Here is an 11,529-nt window from a genome sequence, read left to right on the forward strand (position 1 = left end):
CCCCCTCACTTGTCCTGAGACTGGCTTCAGCATCAGCATCTTTGGCCAACTACCAACCAACCCTGGGGCACCAGCATGTGGGTTTCCTAAGATGTGTTACTAGTTCCTAAGCACTTACTAAGTGTGTTACATGCTATCGTAAGCCCTATACATAGTTCACCCTCTCAACAAGCCATGAGGCAGGCGGGTACTACCCATTTTACAGATGAGGAAACTGAGCCACACAGAAGTTTAATGACTTGTCGCTGGTGCACAGCAGAGCTGGGATTTAAAACCAGATAGTCTAGGTCCAGAGCCTGAGCTCCTCACCTGTCTCCTCTACAGCTTCTGTGCTTGATGAACACCTAACGTAGCCCAGGACCTGTGCAAATATTGCTTGTTTAACAATCACAGTAACTCTCAAAGGTAACTGCTCATAACCTCATTTTGTAGCTGAAGAAACTGAGGCTTAGGGAGATGATGTGAACTGACCAAGACCCTACTAGTCATAAGGTGTCAAGCAAGCTGGGTGGTCCACGACAAATTAAACGCCCCCTCACAACTGTGGCCTTCATATGGAGAACTGCACCAAGTATTAAAGAGGTCACTGCTGGATTTATACTGCTCTGGTCCAGCCTTCTGTGTTTACACAATAGGCCAGGGTCAGAGCCCAGCGTGTGAGCAAAGGTCCCTGCCTAGGACAGCGGGAACAGACCCAGCGAAGATCTTCCGGGCACGCGGGCCCGGGAAATAGGGATGGCCCCTGCCTACATCCCCTGTCTGGGAACAGACACACACTGACAGCTGTGGGCACCCGGAAAGACACCCCAACTCACCCGCCCCAGCCCCCGGACACCCCTGTCAGTCCCTGAGCTCCTGGGTGCAATGGGTGCTCACAGGGAGGCCCTGGGGGCCAAGGGCCACAGAGCCAGTCCCAGTTCCATTAAGGCTTGATCACATACCCGCAGCTGCACAAGGCACACACTGTCAGTGCCTGAACACGCACTTACACGCCCCCGCTCTGCACACCCCACGCCACGCCCACGCCCCGCTCAATGCCCCAGCCCGGGCCCGCCCATCCCTAGGCCCCGCCCCCACGTTGCGTCCCGCTTCCGGCCGGCGGGGTCCGGGTCAGTGTCCCGCGGGAGCAGGTTGGATGAGGCCGGCGCGGCTCATGAAGGTGTTCATCACCCGCAGGATCCCCCCCGAGGGCAGGGCCGCACTCGCTGGGGCCGCAGAGTAAGAGCCCGGCGCCCCGCGCCTCTCCGCGAGCCGAGCCTCCCTGCCCTCCGGGCGCGGGCTGGAGTGCTCTCGGGGAAGGGGCTGCGGAACCCCGGGCACCTTCCCGGATGTCGGGCACCCAGCACACAGGGTGACTCAGCGTTTCCAGGAGCAACTTTGGGGGTGCCTGGGGCTTCCAGAGACCCTAGTTATTTTTGGTGGGGAGAACCGGGCCGTCATAGGGTCGCGAGAGAGCCAGAATTCTACACTTGGGCTTTGGCCGGGCCTTCCAATCTGTGCCCGGCCGGGACGGTCTTGGAGTTTTGGGGAGGCTTAGAGAAAGTTCTGTGCGGCCCAGCTTTCTCCAGGCCCGTTGCAAGGACGCTTGGATCTGCACTTCCCCTGGTACTTGCATTGGGGGTGAGGAGAAAGGGCTGGGGGCAGAAGGAAAACCGCTCAGGATGCAAGGTTCGGGCTATTAATCCTTTACCTTCTAAGGTCACTTGGCAAAGTCAGGAACCTTCGCGGTCACCTGTCTGGTCCTTTGGACAGTTGGCAGTGGACTTCTTAAATTGAACCTTGCATGCTAACCTTGCCAACTGCTTTATATACATAAACTCTTAATCCTTGCAACACTTTTGAGATTGTACTGTAATTCCCATTTAACAGATGAGAAAACTGAGGCTGGGAGAGATTAAGTACCTTGCCCAAAGTCATACAACTCTGCATGTGGCAGGGCTGGGATTTGAACTCAGCTCTGTCTGACTGCAGGCTGAACGCTGCATTATCCGGGTCTGCACTGCCTGCGTGAGGCAGGAGAAGGTGGAACCCAGCTTCAGAGTTGTTCATTTTATTCAGTGCAACAAAATCTTTGCTGAGGACCTGTCGTGTGCCAAGCATTGAGGGGGAAGAGGAAAAGGCAGAAACAATGGCAGTAACAGCAGTGGCTCACTGCCGTAGCACAGTGCCATGCTCACGGAAGGGCGGATGAAAGGTGGCCTGTGGCTGGGCTTAGTTGGCCAGGTGCTGCAGCAGGGTGTTCTGGGGGGGTGCCAGCAGCCATCCTGCGTCTGGCAGATGTAGATGCTCTATATATGTTGGCTTCACTGGATTAAATGGCCAGGACTGGGAAGCTGGGCAACACCCATGGGGAACATGCTCAGAGCCCATAAGCGCACCCCTCCTTGTTGCACTGCTTTGATCGTGTCCTTTCTGTCAAAGTCCAAGTATGAGTTTTCCGTTTCATGGACTCACAGGACAGGACATGCAACTGGACATGGAGCTGGGGGTATGTGCCCTGACCGGAACCGAACTGGTGACTTTTCCATCTGGAGGCCGGCGCTTAATCCACTGACCCACACCAGCCAGGGCTCAGGACAGTTCTGAGGTCACCCATGCATGGCCCTGACTCCCCTCAGCCAGTTCCCAGCAGTATGAGGCCAGCAAGCAGAAGGCAGTGTTTGCTACGCTGAGCAGAGAACTGTGAATGAGGCTGGGGGTACTTTGGAGGCCTGGGAGGATCTGCAAGGCTTCCCTGCTTCTGAGTGGTCTTTCCTTTGCCTTCAGCTGTGAGGTGGAGCAGTGGGATTCAGATGAGCCCATTCCCACCAAGGAGCTGGAGCGAGGCGTGGCTGGGGCGCATGGCCTGCTTTGCCTCCTCACTGATCATGTGGACAAAAGGCTCCTGGATACTGCAGGTGTGTGCATTGGGCAGCTCTGGGGAGGAGTCTGAGGGTGTCTTGGCCTGTGGGGCATCTCAGCCTGTTGCTACTGATTCCCAAGCAGATCTACAGTGACCCCTCTGAGTTCTGAGGGCATTGGCTGCAGGAGTTGGCCAGAGGGAGCAGGTGTGTGCATCCCCATCTGGTACATGAATTGCTGCTTTCTCTTGCCTGTGACTCCCTGGAGGGAGACTTTATGGGGGCAGAGATTATGCATGAAGGCAGCAGGGTGTGGGGGAGAGCATTCCAAGGCCCCGTACCCTCATCTGACCCTGCCACAGCCTTGCTTGCTGACCTCCAGCAAGGCCCTGCCCCTCTGGACTCATCTAGAGCAGTGGTCCCCAACCTTTTTGGCACCAGGCACCAGTTTCATGGAAGACAGTTTTTCCATGGACCTGGAGCAGAGGTGGGGAGGGCAGGAGGCGGAGCTCAGCACCTGCTGTATGGCCCCTGTTCCTAACAGGCCCCGGACCAGTACTGGGTCTGCCTCCCAGGGGTTGGGAACCCCTGACCCAGAGCATGTGGGAGGGTTTGAATCCCACAAGGAAAGATGAAAACGATGTTTTTTCTGCACAACAGGAGCCAATCTCAAAGTCATCAGTACCATGTCTGTGGGCGTTGACCATTTGGCTTTGGATGAAATCAAGAAGCGGTAAACACAGTGTGGGTCTGGAAGGGGGCCTGGTGTCTGAGGCATGACTACCAGAGAGGGAGGAAGAAGAGCTGAATCTTTGTTCATTTTTGTTTCATATCCCTAACTGTTCAGTGGGAATATGAGTGGCTGATGATAAAATCTGTCTCTATGTACACAGGCAGTTAAAATAAGCCCAAGAGATCAGAAACAGGTGGGTAAATATCTGGCCAAGTAGCACCCTTCTACATTTGTTATCTTTTTTGACCCCAACAATAACCCCTTGTAGTAGAAAAGGCAAGTGTTATTATTTCCCTCTTTAGATGAGGAAATTCAGAAAGGTTAAGCAGTTATTTGCCTCAGACTTTGGATCCTGGTCTCCCATCTTCATATCCTTCCCAAAGCCGGAGATAATTGAAATGGAGCGAGGTGCTCATTTACAGCTCTGAGCTTCCTGGCAGGCAGGGCAAAAGGGAGCGAAGCAGCATCATGGAAATGTCCCAGCAATAGAAATCAGTGAAGGTGCTTGAAGCTAGTGTTACTTCTAGATGTTTGATTCATAGTGGGATCCGTGTGGGCTACACCCCAGATGTCCTGACAGACGCCACTGCGGAACTTGCCGTCTCCCTGCTGCTCACTACCTGTCGCCGGCTGCCCGAGGCCATTGAGGAAGTGAAGAAGTGAGTCAACACCTGGCGAGAAAGTTGGCTCTGCTCAGCAGCTGGCTCCTGAGCACCCACTATCACGCTGGTCCAGATGTGATCGCTGTTCCCAGATGTGATTGCTGTCCCTGGATATGCCTCATCTAGTGAGGGGGGACAGACTTAGCCAAAATACAAAAGTACAAAGCAGAGCTGAAATAAACAAGGCATGAAGGCAAATCGTGAGAGAAGAGGATAGAGGTGAGGAGGTGGGGGAGGAGTGTGAATCAGGGAAGGCTTCATGGAGGAAGTAGCAGGTGGCATCCTCTTGACTACCCCATTCCTCATGCATAATGCAAAAATACAAAAGCTCTGAAAACTGAAGGTTGTTTCACAAATCTTTTGGCAGCAAAACTTGACTGGAACTAACAGGAGGCCGCTTATGGTTTTAATTTCTCCCAGTCAGTGTGAATATTCATGTTTTGCTGCAGATATACCAGGGTGTTTGATACAGTACTGCCCCACATGCTGTTGAGGGTGTTATGCACCAGACTCCATTTCTGAAATCTGGCCTGAGGGTTTCAGATCTGGGATTTGGGTCTGTTTATCCAGAGCTGGGGAAGGCATCCAGGTACAGGGCCAAGCCTGAGCAAATGCAGGCCCTCAGAGAATGTGGACCAGGAGCATGCCCTGGGCAGGAGCATGACGGGCAGAGCTAGATGGCTTCATGGGGCTGATTAGACACAGTGCTGAAAATCCCACTCACCCTTCAATGGAGGTAACTGAAGATAGGCTCTGTTCCCCTGTCCACCCAGGGCAACAGGAGGTGGGCCTGTGGCTTTACATTTTGTTCCCCGCGGCGCTGAGAGTACTGGTTTTGGAATCGCAGATCCTGAATTTGCCACTTGCTGCTCCCAACTCTGTCCTGGCTGTGTGATCTCAGGCCGATCACCCTTAGTTTCTCCATCTGCTAAATGGGAAGAGAACTTCAAAGGCCCCTTCCAGCCATCGGGTTCTGCGTCCCCAGTGGCTTTAAAGGAAGAGAGATTCCTTAGTCTTAGTTTCTCCATCTGCTAAATGGGAAGAGAACTTCAAAGGCCCCTTCCAGCCATCGGGTTCTGCGTCCCCAGTGGCTTTAAAGGAAGAGAGATTCCTGCTGCTTGTCCACAGTACTGAGTGGCTCTGGGTACGGCTTATGCCACTCAGTCCTGTGACCTGGAGGGCAGGACCTATTCTCTGGAACACAACCCCTGCCCAGGGGGTGCTGGGTCTGTGAGTTTTCAGGGTGCCTTTGTCTTTGCCTGAGGTCAGGACCTCTCTCCCTCCCTGCAGTGGTGGCTGGACCACGTGGAAGCCCCTGTGGCTGTGTGGCTATGGCCTCACGGGAAGCACCATCGGCATCATTGGGCTGGGTCGCATAGGTGAGCCCCTGCCCCCCCCCACACCCCCAGGTCACACCGTTTGGTCTGAGTCTCCAGCACCATGTGTCTGGATGCTGACAATCCTTCTTTGGAAAGGGTTGCCTTAACTTTGCATGCAGTGGGTATATCTCTAATGAGAAGATACAGCTTCATAAAACACAGGCAAAAAGAAACAAGAAACACAGGGGTTCCTTAAGAACCCACTCAGTGCTAGAAGCGAGTTGTAAGAGCCAGGGTTCTTAATGACTGCAGCTCCACATAGAACAGATGAAAGCAATGCTGGCTGGGCTGGGGCCTGTAGGAGGGGCTTGCTGGGGGGTAGCCCGTGCTCCCCAATGTCAGCGTTTGACTCATGAGCCATAACTCAGGAGCTAGAGGGTCCCGTGGGTGGAGCTTACCTGTGATTCCACAGATGGGGCAGAGCTGTTTTTCCTCCGTTGGCCCCCATTTGGAGAAGCCTAGCCTAACGGCTTGTGCTCAGCCAGGCAGCTGCCAGTGGTCTCCGGCATCCTGCTTGGTGCAGAGGTAAGAGAGGATGCGGAGTATGGATAATCTCTCCGGCCAGCTGGCAGCCAGCAACACTGGAGAGCTGCTTGGAGAAACTCACCAGCTTTGGGGCATGTGCCGGATCTGAAAATCTGACTGCCCGTGCCTGTCTCAGGAATAGCAGCTGTGATGAGGCCCTACAGATCTGGGGCAAGTTGGCAGTTTGACAGTGCCACCAAAAAGTCATTTGAGGTCTGGGGCTTCATGAACAGAAGCAGGGTCTACAAGCTGGAAGGGGACTGTTGGGTCAGGCCTCTCCTGGGATGCCAGTCCAGGCCTCAGGGAACGGACCTCAAGACGGCTGGGACCGCCTGAGGACAGTGTATGTCACAGAGGAGCTATGCTATCTCCAGATCTCTGAACGGCTGTCACGTGGACCCCCAAGGGCAGTGTCAGCTGGTGACACTGAGGCAGGACCAGTGAAGGTTTGGACTGTGCTATTGAAAGGATCTTCCTCTTACCCCCAGGGATTCCCTGTCTCTTGAGCTGCTGCCCCTTCTTTCTGAGGGGTTGGGACAAGCGATGACTCTGACTCTGTCTCTAGGCCAGGCCATTGCTCGGCGTCTGAAGCCATTTGGGGTCCAGAGATTTCTGTACACAGGGCGCCAGCCCAGGCCTCAGGAAGCAGCAGAATTCCAGGCAGAGTTTGGTGAGTAAAACCATGGTTTCCACAGGAGCCCCACCTGTGCTCTGTTGTGGCTGCATTGGCAGGCAGAATATGGGGACTACAGGTGTGTCCAGGGCCTCCCGTGTCCCTTAGGTGCTATCTAATCGACCTGCTTCTGGACACAGGCCCACTCGGGGCATAGAGACTTGTCCAGGCCATGCAGTGAGTTCTCTCAGTGCCAGGAGAGCACTCCCGGTGTGTCTCAGGGTCCCTGCCACCGCTGCACATGGTATGGGCAGAGCAGCGGCATGATGGCAGAGGTGAGGAACTGCTGGGAACTTCCACTTAGTGTCCTTAGCAAACTGGTGAGCATTACTCACCCCCAGCCTGTGTCCAGGTGGGTCCAGCCCCCTGGCGGGCTGCACAGCTTGGTGTGCAGAGAACGGGCTGGATTCCAGCTGTTCCTCATCCCTTTGGCGCATTGGGCCCTGAAGTTGGTAAGATCCCACTGTGTGACACTGAACAAGTGTCTGCCCGTCTCTGGCCTCAATTTCCCCATCTGTTAGATCAGGGGGCTGGGTGAATGATGTAATACACCAGGGTCCCTCCCACGAGGGGCTGACAACTGCACAATTAAGAGTCACGCCGGTAGAGACAACGCCTCCAGGAAGCATCTTGGGAGTTTCCATTATGGGAGGAGGAGGGAAGGATCTGGCCGCCTACTGTCTCGCTGTCTGTAGCCGAGCACCTGACAGAGCCCTGTCCCCCCGCAGTGTCCGTCCCCCAGCTGGCTGCTGAGTCTGATTTCATCGTCGTCACCTGCTCCTTAACACCTGCGACCAAGGGGCTCTGCAACAAGGACTTCTTCCAGCGGATGAAGAAAACAGCTGTGTTTGTCAATATCAGCAGGTACCCTGGGGCCGCCTGACAGCCCCTGGTCGCCAGGCAAGCCTAGAGAGGGGCTGGCCCTGTCGCTGTGATCTGACCTCAGGCTGAGCTTGCCATGCTCCTTCAGCAAACCAGCCAGCCAACTCAGATACAGTAAAGGCCACAGTGTCCAGGCTGTAAGGGGGATCCGAGAGAGCAAGGCCTGGCCTATCTGCTTCCCAGCAGTAACCCCCGCCTTGCTTAGGGCTGGGCACATCATAGCGTTGGTTTAGGGAGTGGAGACATGATGGCATGGGGTTCCTAGGCATCCTTGGGCAGTCCCTGCTCCAGGTACCACAAAGGGTTGGACTTAACAATTTAGCAGCCCTTCAGAGGCTGACCTTCCATTGCACTGAACCTGGGTCTGTCTGTGTGAGTCGGTGACAGCTTGCAACTTTATGCTTCTGGAAAGACAGTCCCAAAACTCAAATCGTCTTGGTTCCTCAAAATATCCCCAGGGTGCCTTCAGGCCTCTGGTCATGTGATGGGGCAGGCCTTCCTTATCTGCCTCTCTAAACCCTTCCTAACTGGTGGCCTTTGAACCTGCTGAAATCAGTTTGGAGGCAAACAAAGGTGAGAGAAGGGGTTGCATGAGGTCACACACACACACCCCCGTAAGGCTCTCCACCCCAGAGGTTCCTGTAATTACTAATGTTTAGCTACAACAGAGGTGACCTGGTCGTGAACACAGGGCTCCCACTGATGGCTGACACTATGACAGCTTCCATTTACGGAGCACCCACACGGACCGAGGACTGTGCAGGCTGCTGTGTTATTTATTATTGCACAAGTATTATTTAGTGCCCAATATGAAGTCTAGCATTAGTTCTTTACTTAAGTGGTTTTGTCACAGGAAGGCAGGCTGCTCACTCGGATGGATGTGGTCAGGTGTATCTCATCTGCCCTTGTCCAGGCAGGTGACTGATGGCAGGCTGCAGTGGTTCTTGGTGGGTGGTCTGGGAGCACCCAGGTCAGAAGCATGCGGATAGGTCCCTGTGCATGCAGTCGTGCGTGGCAGTAAGCTTTAATCCTCCCAGCACCCTCTGGGAGTTAGGTTCCTCCTAGATCACAGAGAGCAAACCTGAGACACAGCTAGAAAGGGGTGAAGCTGGAGTTCTCTGGTTCTAAGACCTGTATTACTATACAGACTGTAAGTAAGGACTCTTAAGACTTCCTACTTTAGAAGTCAGTTCCAGATGCCAGGTCAGTGGGAAAATTCATTCCATGGATGGTTCTGCCCTAAAGACAAGCCTCGGTGGAGGGAGCAGCGGGGCACCCACATCGCCGCTGTCGTTCCCAGGGGAGATGTGGTCAACCAGGACGACCTGTACCAGGCCTTGGCCAGTGGTCAGATTGCAGCTGCTGGGCTGGATGTGACGACCCCGGAGCCCCTGCCTACGAGCCACCCTCTCCTGATCCTGAAGAACTGTGGTAAGAACTGCATTTTTCCAGTGCAGTCATGCCCCGCCTGGTGGGACCATGGTAGTTAGAGGTGGCCTGGGGGTGCTGTGCAAAGCTGCCTTGAGCAGTACGGACACAAAGGGACATACCCAGGGACCATAAATGTTTATGCTATTAGAGGCACTGGTGCTAAAAACGGGGGAGAGGCCTCCTGAGCGCACTCACCTGGGTCTGTGTCCCTAAAGGAGTGAATGGAGGTAGGGCTGAGTGGATTTGTTTAAAAAGAGTGGGAGGACTGGGTGTCCATAGCCGGTCACGGGTAGAGCCCATTACTATAAATTGCTGTTATCAGTATAAGTGTGAGAAGTCACAAGTAAAATTACAATACTATTTGTAACCTGTGCCAGTTATTAAGCTGTTGTCTCTTGGCTCCAAATCCACCCTTGAGTCTTTTGCTTTGTGGTGCAGGGGCTGGTTCTCTTAATTTCTACTGAGCCCTATCAGTGTGGATGCTGGAGGCAGCCTGGAGCACTTCTTCACTAGCAGCAGCTGTTCCTTCTTGTTGTGGCTGGGAGTCCGGTTCGCAGTCCTCTCAACACATGGTCAACCATTGTTCCCCCCAACAAGCGGTCGGCATTGCAGCTCCAAAGGGGCCATTCCTTCAGTCTCCTAAGTGTTAACAACACCACCCTCCCCCTCCATCCCCCTGGTGTTAGGGAGGTAGATGTTTCTGGCAGTCAGTCTCTGTGATACCTAAATGCAGTGGTTCTCAAACTATTATGTCCCTCCGTCACTTGGAGGGACAGATCAGCTAACAGGGTGCTGGGCCCCCCAGGTTTCTGCTTCAACGGGTCTGGCACGCTCCCACGCCAGTGCTGCTGGGCCTGGGCCCGCACTTTGAGAGCTACTGCCTTGGTGTTTTTAACCTCCTGTTACCTAGTTAACAACTTTATACCTATAGTTCTCAACATATTAAGTTCTGTTCGGGTAGCTGGTGTGGTTTCTGTCTCCACACTGATATATAACTGTGAGTGGGTAAGGGCCTTAGGTTGTTTGGGCCAGTTCCTGTCCTTAATTGATATTCTGCAATGGAAACCCAAAGAGAAGGTCCTCAGCTGCCTTCCCCACAATGAATGCTCCCATTATTGTAGCCCTTGGAAACTTGACTGTTCCCACCCCCACACCAGCCAGAAAGGAACACTGGCTGTGGTGTCAGGCCGGGAGTTCAGTTCAGTGCCCCAGGTACTGCTTTCAGAAGGCACTCTTTGGGAACAGGCGACCTCACTTGCTCTGCTGTGCTGCCCAGTGTTTCACCTTGTCGTCATTTCTCCAGACAGAAGCCCTGTGGCATCACCTCCAGGGGCACAGGGTATGGATGAGCAGTTAAATTGGCACCATTCACTGTCTGGTGACTGAAGGGTTGGATTCTAGATGCGTCCCGAGATCCCTTTTAGGCCAGTGTTCTTTCTTCTATTCAGGATACAGATCTCTCGTCCCCCTTGCGTCTGGGCGTCAGTAACCTGGATTCCCTTTGCTCTTACTCTCACTCCCAGCCTCGGGAGTGGAGTGCTGAGTGACAGGAGGGAAGGCAAATCAAGGAATACTGAGACAGGCTCTTTATTCTTCTCACTGGCAGCCATGGCCATGAAAGGAGGGCCCACTTTACAACTCTTGAACCACCCTCTTACCTCCCTGTCTTCCTCTCTCCTTCCCAGTGATCCTGCCTCACGTTGGCAGTGCCACCCATGGAACCCGGAATGTCATGTCCTTGTTGGCAGCTAACAACTTGCTGGCTGGCCTGAGAGGGGAGCCAATGCCCAGTGAACTCAAGCTGTAGCCAGACAGCACACCAGGGGCTGGGCAGACAGTGCCCGGGGTGCTGTCATGTGCGCCAGGCTTGATCTGCACCCTCAGGATGGGAACCAAGGAGAGACCTGATCTGCACTGATGCTGCAGAAGGAAGACCAGTGCTGACAGATGTGTTCGCCACTTCTGTGGTTGGAAATACCTGAGCCAAAGTGTGTAATGGATTAAATAATTCTCTGAGAGACTGGGCTGGCCTGTAACTGGAGGAGCTAATGACGAGAGCACCTGCTTTACTTTTCCTAACTCAGGGCATCTTGTGACCTGTGTGTTCAGCTTCCCACCTCGGTCCTTACCCCCTAGCATTTAATTACTGGAACCTGTCCAAACTTTACCCTTCATCCTCTGCTCATCTTCCTTCATGTGTCTGTCCCTGAGAACAGGACAACCATAGCCCAGTGGTGACCGTGACACTAGAATATGCTACCTAGACCATTGGGGCAAATTAAATATACACAGCAAAGAGAACCAGGAAGAATAATTGGAAGTAGGTGAGTTTCTTAATTTTTATTTCAAAATTAGTTTCAGCACTACCACACTCTGCTCCCTTTGTCTACCTCGCCCTCATCCC

The 11,529-nt window shown here is 53.8% G+C and overlaps 1 protein-coding gene across 1 annotated transcript; it reads left to right on the forward strand.

The window, feature by feature from the left end:
- Positions 1 to 1,081: 1,081 nt before the first annotated feature.
- GRHPR (glyoxylate and hydroxypyruvate reductase) lies at positions 1,082 to 11,143 on the forward strand. The gene is made up of 9 exons (XM_090274432.1): positions 1,082 to 1,218; positions 2,767 to 2,897; positions 3,501 to 3,573; positions 4,116 to 4,232; positions 5,526 to 5,614; positions 6,705 to 6,809; positions 7,541 to 7,676; positions 8,995 to 9,125; positions 10,811 to 11,143. The coding sequence occupies exons 1-9, from the start codon at positions 1,136 to 1,138 to the stop codon at positions 10,930 to 10,932; spliced, it is 987 nt and encodes a 328-aa protein (XP_090130558.1). The 5' UTR covers positions 1,082 to 1,135; the 3' UTR covers positions 10,933 to 11,143.
- The last annotated feature ends 386 nt before the right edge of the window (positions 11,144 to 11,529 follow it).

Source organism: Furipterus horrens, unplaced genomic scaffold, assembly GCF_987537825.1.
Source record: "Furipterus horrens unplaced genomic scaffold, mFurHor1.1.pri manual_scaffold_4, whole genome shotgun sequence".
NCBI lineage: Eukaryota > Metazoa > Chordata > Mammalia > Chiroptera > Furipteridae > Furipterus > Furipterus horrens.